The sequence below is a fragment of the Drosophila melanogaster genome, chromosome 3L, assembly GCF_000001215.4.
Source record: "Drosophila melanogaster chromosome 3L".
NCBI classification, from domain to species: Eukaryota; Metazoa; Arthropoda; class Insecta; order Diptera; family Drosophilidae; genus Drosophila; species Drosophila melanogaster.
Genome location: NT_037436.4, coordinates 1,850,915 through 1,871,570, shown reverse-complemented (window position 1 = coordinate 1,871,570; position 20,656 = coordinate 1,850,915). Strand labels below are relative to the sequence as shown.

At 45.3% G+C, this 20,656-nt stretch overlaps 6 protein-coding genes across 16 annotated transcripts; 3 read left to right on the top strand and 3 right to left on the bottom strand.

Annotated features, from left to right (window-relative positions):
* Nucleotides 1-6: 6 nt before the first annotated feature.
* Nucleotides 7-1,552, bottom strand: CG13924 (uncharacterized protein; the record flags this gene model as incomplete). Of its 2 annotated transcripts, NM_001202095.1 has the most annotated exons (2): nt 7-1,424; nt 1,486-1,552. In NM_001202095.1, the coding sequence occupies 2 exons, from the start codon at nt 1,550-1,552 to the stop codon at nt 7-9; spliced, it is 1,485 nt and encodes a 494-aa protein (NP_001189024.1). The 2 variants fall into 2 exon arrangements, with proteins under 2 accessions (NP_001189024.1, NP_647672.2); NM_139415.2 differs by lacking the exon at nt 1,486-1,552 and having other exon boundaries at nt 7-1,452.
* A 527-nt stretch (nt 1,553-2,079) lies between these two features.
* CG12025 (uncharacterized protein) lies at nt 2,080-6,141 on the bottom strand. Of its 3 annotated transcripts, none has more exons than NM_001299978.1 (2): nt 5,654-6,141; nt 2,080-4,430 (listed from the first exon to the last, which is right to left on the bottom strand). In NM_001299978.1, exons 1-2 carry the CDS (start codon nt 5,812-5,814, stop codon nt 4,079-4,081), a joined length of 513 nt encoding a protein of 170 aa, NP_001286907.1. In that variant the 5' UTR covers nt 5,815-6,141; the 3' UTR covers nt 2,080-4,078. The 3 variants fall into 3 exon arrangements, with proteins under 3 accessions (NP_001286907.1, NP_001261296.1, NP_647671.1); NM_001274367.2 differs by having other exon boundaries at nt 2,927-4,430; NM_139414.3 differs by having other exon boundaries at nt 3,708-4,430.
* Nucleotides 6,142-6,330: 189 nt separating this feature from the next.
* HBS1 lies at nt 6,331-8,690 on the top strand. Of its 2 annotated transcripts, none has more exons than NM_001299977.1 (1): nt 6,331-8,690. In NM_001299977.1, the coding sequence occupies exon 1, from the start codon at nt 6,526-6,528 to the stop codon at nt 8,536-8,538; it is 2,013 nt and encodes a 670-aa protein (NP_001286906.1). In that variant the 5' UTR covers nt 6,331-6,525; the 3' UTR covers nt 8,539-8,690. The 2 variants fall into 2 exon arrangements, with proteins under 2 accessions (NP_001286906.1, NP_652729.2); NM_144472.4 differs by having other exon boundaries at nt 6,432-8,690.
* Nucleotides 8,691-9,331: 641 nt separating this feature from the next.
* On the top strand, nt 9,332-12,456 carry Rap1 (Rap1 GTPase). 3 transcript variants are annotated; one of them, NM_057509.5, is made up of 2 exons: nt 9,332-9,510; nt 9,895-12,456. In NM_057509.5, exon 2 carries the CDS (start codon nt 10,360-10,362, stop codon nt 10,912-10,914), a length of 555 nt encoding a protein of 184 aa, NP_476857.1. In that variant the 5' UTR covers nt 9,332-9,510; nt 9,895-10,359; the 3' UTR covers nt 10,915-12,456. The 3 variants fall into 3 exon arrangements, with proteins under 3 accessions (NP_476857.1, NP_001189023.1, NP_001261295.1); NM_001202094.2 differs by having other exon boundaries at nt 9,332-9,641; NM_001274366.1 differs by lacking the exon at nt 9,332-9,510 and having other exon boundaries at nt 9,755-12,456.
* A 67-nt stretch (nt 12,457-12,523) lies between these two features.
* CG12024 (uncharacterized protein) lies at nt 12,524-14,406 on the bottom strand. Of its 3 annotated transcripts, none has more exons than NM_139413.4 (2): nt 14,168-14,406; nt 12,524-14,106 (listed from the first exon to the last, which is right to left on the bottom strand). In NM_139413.4, the coding sequence occupies exons 1-2, from the start codon at nt 14,324-14,326 to the stop codon at nt 13,387-13,389; spliced, it is 879 nt and encodes a 292-aa protein (NP_647670.3). In that variant the 5' UTR covers nt 14,327-14,406; the 3' UTR covers nt 12,524-13,386. The 3 variants fall into 3 exon arrangements, with proteins under 3 accessions (NP_647670.3, NP_001189022.1, NP_728683.1); NM_001202093.2 differs by having other exon boundaries at nt 12,524-14,061; NM_167921.3 differs by having other exon boundaries at nt 12,524-14,058.
* A 1,573-nt stretch (nt 14,407-15,979) lies between these two features.
* Nucleotides 15,980-20,656, top strand: CNMa (CNMamide). Of its 3 annotated transcripts, none has more exons than NM_001202092.1 (5): nt 15,980-16,858; nt 19,325-19,519; nt 19,600-19,909; nt 20,075-20,086; nt 20,153-20,656. In NM_001202092.1, the coding sequence occupies exons 2-5, from the start codon at nt 19,331-19,333 to the stop codon at nt 20,221-20,223; spliced, it is 582 nt and encodes a 193-aa protein (NP_001189021.1). In that variant the 5' UTR covers nt 15,980-16,858; nt 19,325-19,330; the 3' UTR covers nt 20,224-20,656. The 3 variants fall into 3 exon arrangements, with proteins under 3 accessions (NP_001189021.1, NP_647669.2, NP_001261294.1); NM_139412.2 differs by having other exon boundaries at nt 16,262-16,858; nt 20,153-20,299; NM_001274365.1 differs by lacking the exon at nt 20,075-20,086 and having other exon boundaries at nt 16,262-16,858.

Genomic DNA, 20,656 nt, shown 5'->3' with positions numbered 1-20,656 from the left:
TTACTCCTACTTGTTCCAGCTGCCGAGCAGATGCCGATAGGCGTGCACCTCCACTTCCCCGCTGTCGCGCCGCCGCCTTCGCCGTCCGCCGCGCTGCTCCTGCTCCTGGTGCAGATGCGGATGAGCTTGGGGATGCTGGCGCGGACTTCCGGCGGCGGCCACACTACCCCGCCTTTTGTGCGCATCGAACATGTTGCGGGTCTTGTTGATCGGATAGCGCATCTTGTTCTTCAGCCAGGTGGTGAAGGCGCGCTCGTTGTCCTGCATCTTCTTCAGCTCCTGCTCGTTGCGATTGATGGTCTGCTCCATGGAGAAGCGCTGCTTCCGCCGCAGTTGCTGGTCGCGCCGCTGCAGTTGCTGGGCAGTCAGTCCGTACTCGGACATGTAGCCCGTGTACCTGGGTAGCTTGCCCTGAATCGAATGCCGGTGCTCGCAGCAGATCTTGTAGTTCATCCGCACCGAAGGAGACGTCGTGGAAGCGGAGGCAGAGGATAGAGTGGGCGTGGGCTTGGGCCGACGGCGAAAGCTAAAACTGCGCGAAGTGAAGAAGGTCTTGGAAGTCGCCTTGGGACATGTGGTGCACGAATCCCTGACTTCATCGGGCTCCTCCTTCTTGTAGTAAATGCTCTGCTCGTTGAGCTCAAAATCATCTGGAATATAGCTGGCCACAATGATGGACAGATCATCCTCCTCTTCGGCTTCAACTGCAGCCACCACAGGCGCTGGCGCCGGCAAAGGCACTTCAGTTTCGGCTCCCGTCAACCTGTCAATGGTTTCTTGCTGTTTCGGATCCAAGGTCTTGTAAAGATTCTTGTAGGCATCCCTTAGCTTCTGGCGAGCCTCATTTAAGGTGCGTTCCTCCTCTTCGCAATCAGATTCGGTTAGCAGATTGGTTAGACTCTTCTGGTCGGAGTCATCCTGGTCGAAAGTGCCCTGTCTCAGTTGAAGGGAGCCCGGAACAGAAGAGTCCTTCGCCGGAGGATCGTCATCCAGGTCCGCCTCATCCACGCCGGAGAAGTCGTCTTCATCCTCAATGGGAGTGGCTTCCTGGACCACTGGCTGTTGGGGCACCTCACTCAAGTCCACGATTTCCTCGCATATCTCCTCCTCCACTTCATCATCTACTTGGGGTTCTTCCATCGGAGGAGGCGTTTCTACCACCTTGGTCTCGTCTGCAGCCGCTGGTTCTTCCTCTGCAATGGGCTTCAGCTTCAGCTGCGTCAACTGCTGCAGCAGCTCATCGGGCGGACTGGGACTGAGATCCTTCTGCTGCTCCGTGGGCTCGTAATCCTCCAGATTCAGGGCAAACTTCACCTTCGTCACCTTGCCGTTGCCATTGGAGGCCTCGTCGTCCAGCGCAAAGAGCTCCTTGTTGGCCTCCTTGATCCTGTCCACAATGTTGTACTCGTTGACCGGCTTCAGGACTGCGGAATAATCCATGAGTAAGGACATGCTGCTGCTACCAGCCTACGGGGAACGACTTACAATAGACCTCGCAGTCCTCGTCCGACTCCGGCTCGCGTTCGCCCATCTCTGCCAGCTGCGGGCACATCGATTGCCTTCAAGTGCCGGGATATTTTTAGAACTTTAGCTTTTCGCACTGCGATTTACGACCATTCACCAGCTGGAAACTTCGCCAAAACTTTCCATTTCGTGTCGCGTAGCTTTTCCGCACCCATCCAAGACTAATGAACTTGGATGTGCACTCCAGACATTAGCGGCACCACTCCGCTCCCTTGCGGTTATGGCCCGCCATCCAGGTCTCAATGGCGCCCGTTGCCAGGCCACTGGGATGTCCGGATGTTTGATCGATGCCCGGTGACAAATTGTCTCTCTAAGCAGCAGCAGAGAAGGGGTCTGGCATGGAAGTGGATTCAGTTTTTGGCTTCTGTAACTATCCGTATCTACACGGCAACCCACCTACGCGAAATTGAAAAAGGTGAGCTTCTTTTTGTATCTGGGGAAGATAATGAAAGCGTACAGGTACAAGCCCCCAAACAAACCCACCTCTACGAGTATCGAGGGCGGATTCGTTGGAGGTGGTGAATCAACAAACATTGTTTGGCGCTTAATTTCCATGCACTTTATTCCATTTCCACACTTACTTCGCTAAGCACATTTAAAGCTTAATCATCAACGGTCGAACCGAGGCGAAACAAGTCGGTTCGGATCAAATCGAATCGAACCGAGTGGAATCGAGGCAACAATTATTTAGATACAATTCAAATAAGTTCGAAGCTACAAAAATAATCGATTCGAAGAGGCGCACAACACCAATATAATTAAACCTATTAGAGCCGTCGTTAACTTCGTATATTGAGCAAGTATCTATCCCCTGCTCCATTGCCGATTTGATTGTTCCTAACGTTTCACTTCAAACTCATTTGCATCGCCATTTAACCAAGAGCACTTTGGTCCTGGTTTGGAGCTGGAGTTGGCAGACAGTGCGTTTCTTGGTTGTATGAATGGGCGTTAGCACTTATAATTATCAAAAAGATGTAGAGTAAAGTCAGCAAGAGAGCCAATATATGTATAATAATTATGAGTTGAATTTAATTAGGACATAGTTAATGAAATCGATTTAATAGACACACCCCTTTACTTCTTATCTTACAGTCATGAAACGCACTGTCGAGTGAGGGCGAACTTGATAGTGATGGAGTCTGATACAGTTGAATGGGCATGCCCCAAAAGAAAAGATAAAATTTATCGTTCGTTTTTAGCTGCGTAGAGAAATGAAATCAATTCCCAGAAAAGAGTGCCAAAAAAGTAAAGAAAAATAAAGAAACAATTAAACACGACCAAGAAAAAAGTTGATAAAATACAATCATATCGATATCAGTATATACCCAAAAAAAAAAAAGAAAATAAGAACAAACTGAAACGTTCAAAAATAATATTTTTAATTTGAATAAAAACCAACATTCAATGGGAAAATACATACAAAAGTCACAAAATTACATCTACAAAAGAGGTTTCGTGTAAATTTCGAAAAAGGAGTCCTCTATTAGCCACAAAATGTGTTGTGATTTAAGTAAATTTATTGTATATCTTCGATTGTTCTCCTTCTTGTTGGATTTTTCGCATGTGATAATCGTTTTCGTTTTAATACAACCATATTCAGCATTCATTCTTAAAATGAAATTATACGACATTAACAACTAAGCGGCTGATGAGGTGTGTGAGTGATTAGTTATCAGAAATGAAATCAGTGTGAGTGTGAGATGTAATTTCATTAGGGGACGGGGTTAAAGGTCAGCGGAAAAGAGACGCGTCATCACTATAGCTATAAAAGAACGTATTGCAATATCGGCGCATCGTCTTACATCACTAGTAGCTTGGTATTATAATGGTTGCTCGAGGAGTCCTCGCTGCATTGCCATTAGGCTTTAACATAATCATAATCATAATTCGACGTTGACTAAGGTCTAGATCTAGTTCTTTAAGGCGCATCCCTGGACAGACGCTCACTAATCATATACATACATAGATTCGTGGGTGTACGGTTGTTAATCTTTTTAGTTTCTTGAGTGTTGGTTTTGAAAATCGTAAAACATTTTCGCACGCCTCGCGGCGTTTTTGGTGCAATTAAATTTCAATAAATTACAATTTATATATAGTATACGTTATAACTCTAGCGCTGCTTCCTCAACATGTTAGCATCATATACAAAGTCTTTCGTTTGTTTCTTCTCTTTTTTTGTTTTTAAATCAATTTCGAGTGTACGTATGAATGTTTTTCGCTTTCTTGGGTTCGGTTTTGGAGAAGGGGCATACAAAAAACACTTTACCGAGTACATAATAGAAAATATTGTAAAATATATAATCTATATATTGCTAGATTTCAATTCGGATTTCAGGGGTAAGGGATATTTGTCTAAACGAAATTTTTTGCCGCTAAACACAAAAAGTACGTTACACAAACCAAGTTTCGAGTTAATTACGATTACAATGTAGAAAATAAGTTGTTTATACGGGTCGGGTATAAACAAACACAGATTTATATTTATAGATGGGGCTTCTCCCACTCTCTTCGTCCATGGATCAACCAGCTCGACTGTCCAGATGTCCGCTTACGCTTATGTGAACAGCGGCAGGTGATAGAAGTCGAACCCTCGATATCCTTTGGCTGCCAGCCAGATGTACACGACGTGATAGGCCCCGGGTATGAAGCAGATGAGTCCCGCTACGAAGAACACGACTCCCTGCGACGTGTTCTGCGGATCCGCGATGGCAAAGGTGCCCATCACAAAGAGGCCCGTGCCCACGACCAGGAGCGTAAAGGCGGCCAGCACTGTGCGCCAGTTCTCACGCACCTTGGGATGCCGCCAGCAGTATGTGTTGGTCTCCTCCGTGGGCAGGTTGCCGTACTCCTGGATGAGCGAGTCGCTGTCCCGGGACGTTGTGTCCTCGGCATACTTGTTGTAGCCCCTGGGGAGACAGAAGTGGGGAAGCGGTTAAAAGATGGTGCCTTTCATAGCCTTGGGTGCTGTATAATTAAAGCCGGTTTTTTAACGCCGATTTGTTGACCCACTTCAAGACTCGCTTAAAATGGGAAAAGGGTTTCAGCCGAAGGTGTATTCAGTTTTTGGTGTAAGACATATCCTAAAACACATATATCTAAATTCAACTATGAATTAAAACAACTATTGTACAACAGATAATCATTTTCTGATAAAGCTCAATTAGATAAAATAAACACATAATATTTGAATACACTAAATAGCATTTTTCAAGAGGCTTTTAAGATTATTTTTCGATTGCCTACAGAAGATTACTTGGCTTCTTCTAAAACAGGTTTTGTGGTTTATCGCGGTTTGGTGATGATTTCGTTAGATTTGGTCATAAGATAGCTAAGATAGCAGTCTACAAATTTGATTTGAGCGGTATTTGAGGCTTAAGCGCCCACTCGGCATTTCCACTTTGTTGAATGTGGACTTTAAGACCCTTATCAACCATTTGCGGGGTTATCGCGGGGTTGGATTGCCGCCAAAGGCGAGGCGCAATCAAATTCGCGTTTACCACTCGTTTATATTGGCAAGAGAAGCCCGACAAGTGCGAACTGCGATGAGCTGCTGGCTGGTTTCGGCTTGCTGGGCTGGCCAACTGGTTCCAGCTGACCGCAGGCGAAGGCCACCCCCCCCCCTCCTCCTCCTCCTCCTCCTCCTTCTCCTGCTCTTGATCCGCGCGAGAAACAGCAGAGACCCTTATGACGAAATTTATGCGCAATGATTTTTACAATTGAATGCCAAATTAGGCTGGACGTCTGCATTTATAATCCCCATAATTACACGTCGTTTCTGCAGTTGCGACACGCCATGCATGGCTAATGGGATGGAAGAAGGCATGGTATCCATCACGCACGCGCCGCTCGGCTAACTTATTCAGGTGCTTCCGGCGGGAATAAGGAAGTGGCCAGCCCGCAGAACACCAGATGCCCAGCTGGTCGAACGTACAATTGTACGATGTACACATAGTATAAACACAACAATAACCGGAATCACAGTCACAATGGGAATGGGAATGGAGCTCCTTGTTTGGCACACAGCGGCGGCCGCGGTGGCGACGAAAATGGTGCCAGTAATCGCTGCCCACGCAGGCAGATAGATCAAAGAAGACCTGTTTTCACCAGAGAACGAGCCTAGCCCACTCACTTGGGGTCCTGAATCCGGATGGAGACGTCTTCGGTGGAGCGACCTTGCTTGCCTCTCATGGGCGTGGATATCACGGTGGAGCCATAGACGCGTATCGCCTCGTCGGTCTCCTCCTCGAAGGCGTCGTGAATGGAGAAGCCCCTGGCCCCGTTGTTGTACATATTTTCTGGCTTGGATTCTCTGCGTTTTTCTTTCCCTGTTTCCGTTGCCCGTTGTTTAATAATAAACGAGTGCGCTGGAGATTCGGATTCGGGCTGCCAACGTTGGCTGCCAGCACGGCGGAAATCGGGGGAGATGCGGCTCCGACTTAGTGCTGCCCCGCCTGCATTTTCGGGCACTCCGTATTCGCAATGTTTTGCACTGATTTCTGCGCCCGTAACCGTGGAAAAAGTGTTTTTCTTTTCACATTAAAACGCGACACAAAGCAAAAAAATATTCAGACTCGCAGCAATGTGACCGTTCCTCGGGGGTGGTTAAATACTGTGTGGGGGTGGCTGCCAGCCTGCTTGGTATATTTAAGCACACATCATTGTTCACACAAGGCCGCATCAATTATGCTTAAACGGTTTCACACTTGCACCAATGTTGTTCCTTCTTTCGACCTTATAACATATTTGAAAAATGTGCAGATTTTAAAAATAACAAATTATTAGATTCTTATGTCAATTGATTGATACATGAAGCAAATCAGAACAGTCGCCTCTCCGCTAGTGGCAATACCTTCTAACCGTACTATTGTACTAAAAACTCCTGGTCAAAGTGCCGCAAAATACCAAACCTCTAAAAAGGCAGCCACACCTGCACGCACCTTTATTATTTTTGATGAAATTCTGACCCTGCTCCGTAAATTGTGAAATACAGAGTCCTCCAAAATGTCGCGGCACAGGATAGTGCGCACCATGGACTACAATGATGAGTACGACGGCTACGACGACATCTACGGGCACTCCGTGGAGGACGAGCACTGCATCTCGCCCACGGATGCCCAGCAATGGCTCTACGATCGGGCTCGTGGCCAGCAGAGCATCTCGGCGTTCATCAGCAAGAACAAGGACATCCAAGAGGAGGAGGCCGACGAGGATGAGGACGAGGACGCCGCCTTCGCCAAGGCTCGCCGCGACTCCGAGAGCTTCCAAATGCCGCAACTGGACGAGATCGAGCAGGCCAAGCTGAGCTCCTGCGTGGACGAGGTGCGCAGCGTGGTGGGCGATGCCGTCTCCGAGCGCCGCATCGTGGAGACATCCATGAAATTCGACTATGACATGCAGAAGATCCTGGACGAGATCCTCAACGAAGAGACCAACAAGTCTGCCAAGCCGGCTGTGAATAAGATGAAAGCGCCCGCTGCTCCAGTGCTGCCAAAGACGGTCAGCAAAACGGTGCCTACGCCACCACCCAAGATCAGCCTTAAAGAGCCGCGACGTGGCTTCGAAATACCCTCGCCCAAGGTGCCCTCATCGCCTGTGGTCTCGGGCAGAAACACACCCGTTGACATTAGCGCCGGCGACGACATCTCCCGTAGCTCAGCAACCGTTTTCAAGGTCTCCAAGGAACAGGCCGTGCGCAATGCCCGCCAGCTGTACGAGAAGGAGCGAGCCGACCAGAAGAGCCACATTCACATGATTGTCATTGGTCACGTCGACGCCGGGAAGAGTACGCTGATGGGCCATCTACTGTACGACACCGGCAACGTTTCGCAGCGAGTGATGCACAAGCACGAGCAGGAGTCCAAGAAGCTGGGCAAGCAGAGCTTCATGTATGCCTGGGTGCTGGACGAGACGGGCGAGGAGCGGGCCCGCGGCATCACCATGGACGTGGGCCAGTCGCGTATCGAAACCAAGACCAAGATCGTCACACTGCTGGATGCTCCGGGGCACAAGGACTTCATTCCGAACATGATCTCCGGTGCCACACAGGCGGATGTTGCCCTTCTGGTGGTGGATGCTACAAGGGGAGAGTTTGAATCCGGCTTTGAGCTCGGCGGACAGACTAGAGAGCACGCCATTCTAGTGCGATCCCTGGGGGTTAACCAGCTAGGCGTGGTCATCAACAAGCTGGACACCGTTGGCTGGTCCCAGGACCGATTCACAGAGATTGTGACCAAGCTAAAGTCCTTCCTCAAACTGGCGGGCTTCAAGGATTCCGATGTGAGTTTTACGCCCTGTTCCGGACTAACCGGCGAGAACCTCACCAAGAAAGCCCAGGAACCCGCCCTGACCAACTGGTACAGTGGACGCCACCTCCTCGATGTCATTGAGAACTTCAAGATCCCCGAAAGAGCCATCGACAGACCGCTGCGAATGTCCGTGTCGGACATTTACAAGGGCACTGGCTCCGGATTCTGCATCTCGGGACGAGTGGAAACCGGAGTGCTGTGCCTGAACGACAAGGTGCTGGTGGGTGCCAGCCGGGAGCAGGCCCAAGTGAAATCCCTTACCATGAACGAATTCCCACAGACTTGCGTGTTCGCCGGCGATCAGGTCTCCGTCACCCTGCCCGCCTTGGACATCAACAACGTCACCGTGGGCTGCATCATCAGCGATCCACAAACCCCTATTCCGGTGACAACGCGATTCCAGGCCCGCATAATCGTGTTCAACGTCAAGGTGCCCATTACCATGGGCTTCCCCGTGCTGCTGCACCACCAATCCCTAATAGAGCCCGCCGTGGTCTGCAAGCTGACCGCATCGATTCACAAGAGCACCGGCGAGGTGGTCAAGAAGAAGCCGCGTTGCCTGGGCAACAACTCGTGTGCCCTAGTGGAACTGGAAACCAGCAGACCCATCTGCATCGAGCGGTATGCGGACTTCAAGGAGCTGGGACGCGTGATGCTTCGCGTGGCGGGAGTCACCATTGCCGCCGGAATGGTCACCAAGATCCGCTAGGTCGATGACCGCGCTGGATTTTGTACGAAATTTTAGTTAGATATTAACTTTTGTTGATTTCCTAAATATACATAGTTTATATGAATTGATTAAATCGAAAAGACGCTGAAGCATTGGAAGAGATTTCGGTCTGACCATTTTAGCGGTATCTTAAAGTGGAGTGTGTTTTTCATGGAATTAATCACTTTAAGAAATTATTATATTTATTATCATTGAATTAATCATAAGGAATATAATTACAATTTATACATAAATTGCAATATCACGTTTTTGGAATATTATGACCCCTACAATAATATTCCAAAAACGTGATATTGCAATTTTTGTATAAATTGTAATTATTTTCCTTATGATAAATTCTATGATTCAAAACTGTATCTCGAAAATGTGAATATGCGGCTGACTAAAATTCTGAATGCGAATCATATTGCTGATTCATGAAACAATCAAGCATTAGAATTTTTTCTTAAACTATCGGCAACACAGCTTATATATTATTTGCAAATTATGCTTAAAAAATAAAATAGGAATACCATAAAATATCACTTACTGTAGAAAACAATTTCAATATGAAATCGTATTAACAAAATTAAAATTAAAAAAAAATATATAGGGAAAATAACAATTTAAATATTTCCAAAATTTGATGTGCTAATATAAATTTAAAAGAATCAAATATATTTCGAATATAAATTTTATAGTTTATTTTTAAAATTTACAGCAATGCTTTAAAAGTGTCATCGCTAAGCCATTGCGATAGTCGTGCGTAGCCCTCGGCCTGCGAGTGCCGATAGTGCCATCGATGCTTTGGCAGCCCTAGTCTTTGAGTGTTCGCTGTTCGCTGAGGGCGAAAAAGTAAAGAAATTACAAGGCAAACTAGTGTTAAATTAAAAGTGAAGCGATTCGCGAGCGGCGACAGGTGAAGCGGTCCCCAAGGAGCAAGCAGTTGGCGGCAGCGAGTGAAAAGCATAGGTAAAACTCCGCCCAGAGTTGCCCTGCCGCCCGACATGCGGGTGCATTTGCGTGGTTCAGTTGTTTAGTGGCCGTTCGGTAGGCCGATGTACGCACATGGGTGCCCAGTGTGCAATTTAAGTGCATTTTAAGTGAGAGAGCTGAGTGAAATTTAAGGGAATCTCCGGCTTGAGGCGTTGCAGTGGGGCGCTGCGTTCGGTGCGGCCGCCTGGCAACCCTGAAAATGAATCATTAGAGCGAGAACGAGAACGAGAGAGTTGTGAAGAAGAAAAGAGGGAGTGCAGTCAGTTCTCAGCATACCAAAAAACGCAAACCAAAAAGACTCGCAAAGAATTTAGCGTTTATTGTGTCTAAAAAGCGCCTTTCTTCTTACTCCCCCCACAGTGTGCTCTCGGTAGCAGTGACGGCCGTCTCGAGGAACAGTCAAGCCAGGATATTTCCGCTCAAAAAAGCAACAATTGAACGCACGCAACTCGGCGGAAGGAGCGAGCGAGAGAGGGAGCACAAACACCATCACACATTCACACACACTAACACACACACACTCACGCAGTCACTTACACGGCACAAAGGTTATCAACAGCAAAAGCAACAACAACAAACAATTTACTTTAAATATAAAACATATATTAACTAATAAGCAAGAGCAACAAAAAAAAACAAAAACAAAAAACAACTGCAACCGACAAGCAATCGCCGAACAACGCCTAAAAACAAGTGATTTTCGAGGGAGAGCCACCTGGAAAGTGAACCCACCTACCTGGCCTACCTGCATTTTGGGTCTCTTCCCTAGAATTTAGCACAAAACAAGAGATATACGAAGGATATACAAACAGCACAGCAGCCAGCATGCGTGAGTACAAAATCGTGGTCCTTGGAAGCGGCGGCGTGGGCAAATCCGCGCTGACAGTCCAGTTTGTCCAGTGCATCTTCGTGGAGAAGTACGATCCCACCATCGAGGACAGTTACAGGAAGCAGGTGGAGGTGGACGGACAGCAGTGCATGCTGGAGATCCTGGACACGGCGGGTACGGAGCAGTTCACGGCCATGCGGGATTTGTACATGAAGAACGGCCAGGGATTCGTGCTGGTCTACTCGATCACGGCGCAATCGACGTTTAACGATCTGCAGGACCTGCGCGAGCAGATACTCCGGGTGAAGGACACGGACGATGTGCCCATGGTGCTCGTGGGCAACAAGTGCGACCTCGAAGAGGAGCGCGTCGTCGGCAAGGAGCTGGGCAAGAACCTGGCCACCCAGTTCAACTGCGCCTTCATGGAGACCTCAGCCAAAGCCAAAGTGAATGTGAACGATATTTTCTACGACCTGGTCCGGCAGATCAACAAGAAGTCGCCCGAGAAGAAACAGAAGAAGCCGAAAAAGTCCCTATGTGTTCTGCTATAAGACTTCCAAAAACCACCAAAACTAAAAAAACAAAAAAAAAAATATATAACAGAGGAGGAGGAGAGAGGAGCAAAAGTATAAGCGTAAAGTAAAGAATTTTCAAATTTTTTTCGTTCTCGTTTCGTTTTGGATCCGATGGCAATTGTCGAATTGAAATAACCAATCTACTATATACAAGCAAAACTTAAACTGACAAATGTTTTTAACTGTTTCAAGTTTTTGTAATTATTACCATTTACTACTATTATGATTGTACTATTTTTCGCTGATTAACCATTAATTCATATGGGGAATTATTATATATATATATCTACATATTTAAATATATTTGTCGTTCGTTTTTGAGCCGTTTTTTAAATTATGCAACAAGTGAAACATTCGTAAACTAAAACATTCGTATTTATTGATTCTTTTCGATTGTACTCTACACATCTACAACTACAACTACTTATACACGCGAAAGCCCAACCAACAACAAGTATATCTTTAAATAGAACCGAAAACAACATTCGAAACACAAATCAAATTAAGCTAAACTAAATTGTACGCCTAAAAGATAAAGATAACAAATTCCACGAGAGAAATGAGCAAATAAATCGAGAAAGGAAATGAATCATGAATAAGGAACATATTTTATAAAAATATTGTATGCAAATGATGTCAAAATGTTGCAAACAACCAGAAGTAATGAGCCCCCTCCCCCTTAGAAATTAGTTTAAAACAAATTTACAATTAATTGTTTACCACGATCAGTTGCATCAAATCTGAACCCCCCCCCCCAAACACACACATACCAGCCACATCCCACACACACACACACACATTCGCAACCAGAACTCACACACACAAACACACCTACACATTTCCGGCGCGCTCTCAGAGAGCGAAAAAGCTACACGAAAACGGAAGCGGAATCGAGACAAGAGGCTCCTGCGGCCAAGGCTCATTTCCGCTTCCTGGTAAAAAGAAGAGGAGCAGGAAGTGCAGAGAGAGCCACAAATTCTAGAATATTTAATACATAAGAAATGGTTTAACACAAACTAAACTGTCGTGTCAATCCCAAAATGAAAAGAAACCTAAAAACGAAGTAATTTACAAATATTTCATAATAAACATTGCATAAACTTCGCGTACGAGTAGTAACCAATATGCCCTTAAATCAAAGTCTAAACACAGCCAACAACCAACATTAAAAGTAAACTAAATAAAACCTAAGCCCAAGCGTATATATTAAATATATGATAAAGATACAAATCATTTTTGAACATAATAAACAACAAACAAACCAACCGTTACAATAACATAATGTAATAATGAGCGTGTGAAAAATGTAATTGAAAAACCATTTTTTCGAACTTGTTTCCCTACTGGTCGCGTTTTTGGGACCCCACACAGAGCCTCTGATCTCAGAATCCTGGCAGTCCCGAATTCGCGACGCAGTAGGTCGACATGATCGAGCATCTTTTAATTATTAATAAATGTATTATGTTTATAAAAAATTAAAAAGGAAATGCAAAAACAAAATAAAAATTAAATAAATTCATTTGTGGAGCGTATGCCTTATTCTTAGCATAGTTCATTCAGAAGTTAAAGACAAGACGATTGCATTGAAGTTTTGAAATATCTGTATTTGATACTTGGAATAGTTATATAAGGTTGTTATTCAAATATTTATACATATACAATTACAATCAAATAGCTCGTCTTTATAATTATAATATTCTGCTAGTTTATAGCACGCATGTTAATCCAGCGTAAGATCTGCGATAGGATCGATTCGGAGTTAAGTTGGGGCGTAGGAGTAGTAAAACCGCATTGTATCCACAGCTGATATGGTATGCAAGTTCCGAGAGATTCGCGGGTTGAGATATACAATCATAATGCATGCTTTTCGTAGAAGCCGGCGAATCGCTCGCCAGCAGTTAAAATGTAGAAAGTGAATTTTAAGACAGAGTTACGTGGTAGTTTCTATTACTGTACAATAAGTGGCTCGAGTTCCGCTTCATGACTAGGTTTTGGGCTAAGCAAAGTGCTATACTGGGGGACTCGCCTCCGATTCCTGGTGTGATGCTTGTTAATTAACGCTTTTTATAATCAGTCGAACGTGTGAGTGAGTGTGGCTTTCTAGCAATCTCTAGCAATCGCGGCTTAAAAGAGGCCGCCTTAGTATCGATTACAAATTATGCATAAAACTTAACTACGCTAATTTGGCAACAACGAAAGGGTAAACAAAACGTATACAAACAAGGAATATATGTATGGGTATATGGGGGTATTGCACGGTAGGGTAAAAATTGCACTTAAGGTTAAAACTAGGGTAATACCATCGCATCTTTGTGTCGAGATTGGGATAGGAGATTTCAGATTTCGTTCTTGCCCGGAGATTACTTTGGACTGGGGAACTGGGGAGATTACTAGCGCACGTGATCGTCACGTTATGGCCGTTGAGATTAGATAACAAAACGATCCGCTTCACTTGCGCAGCTGCAGTTGACCCTGCTGCTGGCTGGACTGGCTCGCTTGCTGCTGATCACGCTGCTGGTGGTGGTGATCCTCGTCGTCGCTGGGCTCTTCGCGCAGCGGCAAGGAGTCTATCTGCTTGGCCGTGGTCACCTTCTTGTTGCGCTGCCAGGTGAAGACTCGGGCCATCTGCAGGAACTTCTTGCGCGACATCTTGCCCATGTTCTTGAGCCGCTCCTGGAAGGGTGCGTCGTCCTCGCCCTTAGCCTTGCCGCTCTGCTCCTTCTCGAGGGCGTTCATGAAGTCCTGATTCCAGCGCAGCTGATTCATGAACTCCTCGTTCTGCAGCATCAGGGCGAACTGTTCGTCCGGCAGTTCGAAGTCCTGCTGCCCGGGAGCGGGCGTTATGCGCAGAAAGCCCGCAGGCAGTGGACCCAGGATGGGCGGATTCCAACGCCTGCTGCGTTTGGTGGGCGTGTTGTTCTGGCTGCTTCCCTTGCTGTTGGCCGCTCCCAGCGGGCGCTGCTTGGGCGAAGCGCCCGTGTTCTGATGGTTCGGCGATGCACCGGCCGTCGGTAACAGCGCACTGGGTGCTCCAGGTGCACCGACTGCACCCGCTCCTCCGCCGTCCGTGGTGTCCACCAGCTGCAGGTCCCTGTCCGAGTCGTTCAGGTTGATGAGGCTCTGCTGGGGCGAGACATTAGCATCCAGTTCATTGCGCAGTTTCTCGTTCTGCGTTCGTTAGTGGGTTAGTACAGCATAGACGTTAGTATACACAGGCGCCTCCACTCACCTGGTTGTCAATCGACATGGCCAGCAGGGCGTCGATGGTCTGGTCCACGGCCCCCAGGTTCGCCCGCAGGATGGCCTCGATCACCTCGCGGTCGATGTCCGGGAACATCTTCTTAAAGTCGGTCATTGCCTGCGAAAATTCCAGCTGCAGCGTTGACATGATTATTCTTATTTTTATTTTCGCCCCCACAGTCCAATTGACGGAGCAGTGTGACCAGAGCGAATGTTCTTTAATTCTGCCAACAAACAGGGGGTTCCTACTGGTGACAGATAAGTTGATAAGAATTACTTGGCCCTTACAATAATCCAGATTGCTGAACAAGAATATTATTACTAACAAATAACTTAAATATTGAAGTGTTTTAGCAACATCAAGCAATACTCTATCATGAATTTGGATACATGCGAGGATATTACAATTCAGCGATTACACATGTTCAAAGAAGTGAGGAAAGCTTATTTCTGAGGTACTCTACAACCACAACATCTAACACTGGCAGTGTTGCAAAGCGGTTAAGTCCGGCTTTGGCGGCAATTCAAACTGGTTTTATGCGACCGTATCAATAAAGTTCAATTTAGTGCATTGTTTATGGAAGTTTGAGAAAGTTATCCGACAGATGACTCAGTGAAGCAGCCACATCGGCTGTCACGTGATATCCTCAACTCGAGTGGCTGATAATTGGCGGCACGTGCTGGTGCCTTTGTTCCGGCAAGCAGTGTCGGTTCAGTCGGTCGCGTTTTAATAAGTGTCAATTAGCACTGATATGGCTGCCACTTAATTTGCTATCAGCTCTGGGCGGTGTCCAAAGAGCCCGCTTATCAGAATCAGTCGGACAAGTGATGAGCGAGACACCCCCGCCGGATTTGGGTTCGGAATAGAGGTGATGAAACCATAAATTTCAATTTAATCACAAAGTCTGCGGAAGAAGCGTGGGCTACCTTCCGATATTTTCGGATCAGACAAGAGGTTTCGAGAGTTCGGATCATCCAATTATAGACTAGACGGAATTAATTGCTGTCTACTGGGACTTTGCTTTTAAGACGCATTATATTTGGGAAATGACTCGGGGGAGATTCTATATAAGCAAAACACAATCTTTAAAATACGTCGAAAATTTTAATTAAAGATTTTTATGCGACGGCACCCCCAATTAATTTGGGTTTCTGTGTGACTTAATCCGGGCAAGGTGTTGCGTCATATTTTTTTGGATTTTTATAATGAAGATTTGCCGAGATACGCGAATGATTAGGTACGCATAAGAGATAAGAGATCGGTGTAGTTATCTATGCGATGGACATGTGTAAATTTCCATGCTATTTTCGTATAAACTTTATTTTTAACCCCCTTGTATGATAGATTAAACATTTTTATTTAGATTTGTGAAAGGCACATCCCACAATGGGTTGGTTCTATTTACAAGTGCCCAATTAATCTTAATGTCTCATTAAAAATATTTTATTTACATTTGTGACAGGTTCACCCTGCACAATGGGTCATATTTACATGTACCCAAAATGTGTAAGGAACTCAAATCATGTGATGATTTCATTTGAATTCCATGAGTTTGGAAATGCCTTTTGCGATCTCAGCTTCCGCTGTTGAAAAACTGCAAGTCGACATTGACCCAATTAACATTTAAAATATTCCAGCTAAGTCATGACGAGTTTAATGACCTACAGTTGAAGTACTGGTTCATGTGGGAACATTTTCCGAATCTCACCCTGGCACTATCATCCCAGTGCACAGACTATAAAAACCTTGCTCAAATCACCTTGAAGTCCCAAAGCCCTGAGTTAACGAACCGGGCGAGGGAGTACGCCCTAGATGATAGTAAAATACTTACGGTTCAGAGATCGAAGTGGTACATAATTCAAGTGACTTAATTTGCTGACACAGCGCACCCAAATGACCCATCCCCAGTGCTGTAGCGCAGTCAGCAGCGCCAACTATATGGCCCACCGATCATAAATCTTGGCTTTATCGGTCGATTTGTCAAAAGCGTGGCACGACAAGCGCACGAAGATCGCGGCCGAAGGCTCCAACCGACTTGAGTCGGTGCTGGTGGGATTCGATGAGTTAGTTCGCCGCCAGAGCAGAACGCGTTTAGTAGGAATCCGAGTGCCTAAATCCGAGATTGTGCCCAAAATTAGAAGCGCAGAAATAAAATTACAAAAACTTTTCAAGTACTCGTGCAACCAGAGACCCAAACCCCACAAACACTCAATACCCCACCCATTGGTGGGCGAAAATCCAGTCCATCCGAGCCGCCCACACGAGCATTTGACTTCTGTCACCTCCGAAGTGGAAAAGTCGTCGGTTGTTGATTTTCACCTGTTGATTTACCCTTTTTGCGGCGTCGGTCTTCGAGCGCCTATATAAACAAATGCTCCCAACGGACCTGCGTTTATTCTGCATTGTCACACCTAACGGTTGAGATTCGCCAGCGGAGAATAAAATACAAAAAAATAATTTAAAGCCAAATCAGCAATCTATTTAGTGGCGTTCATTAGCTGGCTGAAGCTCTAATTTGACATTTATTTTTGGAACAACTCAGTAAAAAAGTACAGCTACAGTAAAAAGTACAGTTACAGTGAAAAGTGTTAACCGGAACTGACAGAATTCGGGATCAAGTGTCAAGAACTAGACATATCTGTCAAAGTTTTCAATTGTTTCCTGTGAATTTGGACAAAGGTGAGTTTGTATTACTAACTATTAAATCGAAACTAGAACTGTAAAAAACTTACTCAAAGTTATAATTATCTTGTGGCACAGATTATCCTTGGATTTTCCTATACTCTAAATATTTGTACATTTAAATGTAATCATTGAGTTTCAGCTGAATGGCGCCCATTTTAGCGCCCAAATTTACGTCGACTCATTGATAATGAAGCTTTATATATAAATTGAGTTATTTATACATTATCAGCAGAGGTTTTCAGAACTGTCACTGCGGGATTTTCGATTTTAATTACGTTCCACATATAGAAAATAAGTGTAGTCGTCTTATCAGGGCTGCAAGCGAAAGGCGAAATCCTAAAGTTTCAATGGAAAGAGTCGCGTGAATCGCTGGAAGGTATTGCGTAGTTTTACTTGGGAGGGGGGGATTCCAACTTAGATTCGGATGCAGATAGCTTTTGTTTACACAGCCCGAGAAGCGCGGAAAAAAAGAGGGCGTGTCAGTAGATTTGAACCTATTGTTCTTGATAAGATCGAGCTCCTAGCTCTCCATGTTGCTTGTGGTCCGATATTTTATGACGCCTCCGATGACGCACTTTATGGCGGGCAAGTAAAAGAATAAGAACGATTTTATTATTATATATGCCCATTCCCAGTTGATGATACGATTTGGGTCATAGAAGGCGAGACCCCCAGCCTAGTTTGATTTTTTAATATGTCAGTGAATTGCTTCGGGATTCTGAGCATAGATTAGGTTTTATTTGACGTGCGAACGAAATGATTGTATTATTGGATGATCTTCTAGAATGTACCAGTCAAAACTGGCGATATAACAAATATTTACATGTGTTCATTCAAGTATTTGGCACTCTATGATTAATATCGTAGCTATAGATGTGCGTACTTCTTGGCAGCATAATTAGCAATTTAGTAACTACATTTAGTCAACTATACCTTGACATCTTGTTATCGCTTATCGGACACCGTTCGGTTTCAGTTTGTAATAACCGCGAAGCCGTCATGGAAAACTGTCAAATAAATTCCCATATGTAGTTATACCAGTTAGCACTATATGTTTATGGGGGAAGAGCCACGCCCCGTGGGTTCAATGGAACCTCTACGAGCGAGGCCTTGGCTCCAACACCAAAATAGAGATGACTCCTGGCTGGGGATCGCAAATTAGCCACGACACCAGTGCATTATCAGCTCTAGAGGCATTTTTTCATATTCATTGGGCCATTAAAATGCGTTTGGCGTGCGATTACTCTGCGACATAAATTACCGATCGAGATGCGAAAACCGCTGACACGATCGCCAGAGTTTATCGCTTGCACTCGCTGTGAAAAAAGTGAATAAAAATAGAAGAAAATCTGGTTCAGTCAGCAACACCAAATAGCGAGGTGGTGTGCTTTTTCGATTGTTTTCGGTAATAAACTGCAATAAATGGAAAATATGTTGCAAGTCACCTGGCGCCATAGAAAATCAAACAGCGAATTAAGTGAAAGATGGTGCGGTTAGGGCAATAATGCTACTAAGAAGCCAGATAAGGTGCTTTTGATATACTTTTATAACTCCAAATAAACGCCAATTTAACGCAATTTGTCCAATTGAAAAAAAGCATAGCTGAATATTTGCAGCAGCATACTTACAATAGCTTACAATAGACCGCTTTTAAAGGTCATTCTTAATTTGCTTTCCAACTTGTTTTAACTTCTATTAGTTTAACTTAGCTGCCTCTTCTGCTCATAATCGAGCCACCCATCTGACGCACCATTCATTCATTTGCTAACCACCCCAAATGACTGGCCATTTTTAAAAGTCAGCGACCATCCTCCCCGAAATGAACTCAATCCTTATTTGATAATGAGCCCGCCGCTTACCTTTAGCATTCCGGTCACTCCCGCTTTCCGGGCTGAAGCTTAATTAGGCATTAATATTTCATAAATGTCAATTACGAGGGCATAGCCATCGCCTTCCCAATCCCACTGATGACCCGTGTCCGCCGCACATCAAGTGATGATACTGCAATGTGACCTGAATCCGTGAACTGGCATCAAAAGAAAGCCAAAACTTTTAACTGGAACACGGCCCCGATTCCATTGAGCAGGCCAACTTGTTGGCCAACTGCAACGTGACTTATTTAAAGTACGAGTGGGCCGAAACCCCTCGAAACGGAGCATTCACGCATTTTTGCCCAGCCTCAGCCACAATTCGCTTTGTTTTTGCCACCTTGTGTTGTTTGTAATAGGAAACCCTTTGCGTAAGCACTCGAGGGTCCTGGAAGGTCCTGAAAGTGGAGTAGGGGTGCCTGTGGCATGTGTTGCCTAATTATTCGAGCCTAGAATTGTTAGTATCTACATATTTTAGAATTTCGTTTAAACTTGAGGACTGGCATTAAAGCTAAGGGCTATAGCAATATCTACACCTCGAGCCACCGAAGTGACCCCCTTAATGTTTTGATTGACTTTTGATTCTCCGCAGTTGAGGATGTCCGCCCTGTCCGCGCCCACCACATGTGGCTGCTCGCCTGTCCACTGGGCCATTGTCATTGTGCTCCTGTCAGTGGCGATTGGACCGGGAGACGCCATGGCCCGTCCAGCGCGCAACACGCAGTTGTTGTTCAGCGAGCTCTTGGGGGGCGGAAACGATGATAACAACTACTACGGCGACCAGTTGGTAAGAGCAGGCCACCCTACATGGTAGTGTGTCAATGTGCGAGGAAAACTTAGCCATGTGTCCACACTTCCAATCCGCAGAAGTACCAGCAACAGCAACAGCAACAGCAGGAACAGAAGCAGCAGCGGGTGCCGGCTTTCGCCAGGAAGTGGCCCTCGCTGAGGGATCTGTTGCTCACCGTGGACTACGATGACTTCGGGGTTACCCAGGAGAGCGAGGAGCAGGTGGCGCCCAGTTCCCGCCTGCTGGCTCGACTGCACAGGCTCGGCGATAATGGAGGCGGCGAGGAGCTGCGGTACAACGTCGTTAACGAACTGACCAATATGCCCAGCAAGAAGGTGATGCCAGGACATCCCCTCAAGGATCACAACACCAAGAAGAACGTTCAGTGTGAGTAGTGATTAAGATACTTAAATTGTAACTTTAAGAAGATATTTCTCCCACTATTATCCGCATAACAAAATTGATGTGATCCTTAAGTGTGGCATGATTGATTGACTAATTTATGTTTTTGGCTCGTTTTATTTCCATGTGTTTAATTTCCGACCCCATTAGTTCGTAAACAATGTAAGTGTGGCATGAACTCATAGCTTCAGCCCAGAGAATGTGTACTAACCATTCGTATTTCTCCAGATATGTCGCCTTGCCACTTCAAGATCTGCAACATGGGACGCAAACGCAACGCTGGCTTCAATTCCTACTGAAGAAACCAAATGCTGTAGATCCGCAATGCCAAATAAGCCAAACAAACCAAAGTCAAATAAACCCTTTCCAAAAATCAAAGAATTTGCATTGTCACAAAAAGAAAAACGTTGGACGAAAGTTCAAATGCCAAGTATTGTCTACCGTTCTAATTTAGTTACCAAACCCGCGAGGAATTTAGTTAGAAACTACGATTACATTGTACTTATACATAATGTCTCGACTTACACACACTGACACACATCTGATACCCGCTCTCTGCACACCGACATTCACACACACGCACACACCGAAGTATTTCCATATTAGTTCTAATATATAAATATTATCTATGATTCTTGTTGTATTCGAAATACATTAAATTATGATAACCAACAAAATGTTGCTAGATATTAAGCCCAAAATACATACTACTGAAAAATATTTATTGAAAAC

Excerpts from the sequence above, each read along its gene's own strand:
- CG12025 (NM_001299978.1), bottom strand. The coding sequence starts at position 5,814 with ATGTACAACAACGGGGCCAGGGGCTTCTCCATTCACGACGCCTTCGAG. Across the intron at positions 4,431-5,653 it reads ATCCGGATTCAGGACCCCAA|GGGCTACAACAAGTATGCCG; the intron begins GTGAGTGGGCTA and ends CTGTCTCCCCAG.
- HBS1 (NM_001299977.1), top strand. The coding sequence starts at position 6,526 with ATGTCGCGGCACAGGATAGTGCGCACCATGGACTACAATGATGAGTAC.
- Rap1 (NM_057509.5), top strand. The coding sequence starts at position 10,360 with ATGCGTGAGTACAAAATCGTGGTCCTTGGAAGCGGCGGCGTGGGCAAA.
- CG12024 (NM_139413.4), bottom strand. The coding sequence starts at position 14,326 with ATGTCAACGCTGCAGCTGGAATTTTCGCAGGCAATGACCGACTTTAAG. Across the intron at positions 14,107-14,167 it reads CCATGTCGATTGACAACCAG|AACGAGAAACTGCGCAATGA; the intron begins GTGAGTGGAGGC and ends TAACGAACGCAG.
- CNMa (NM_001202092.1), top strand. The coding sequence starts at position 19,331 with ATGTCCGCCCTGTCCGCGCCCACCACATGTGGCTGCTCGCCTGTCCAC. Across the intron at positions 19,520-19,599 it reads ACTACTACGGCGACCAGTTG|AAGTACCAGCAACAGCAACA; the intron begins GTAAGAGCAGGC and ends TCCAATCCGCAG.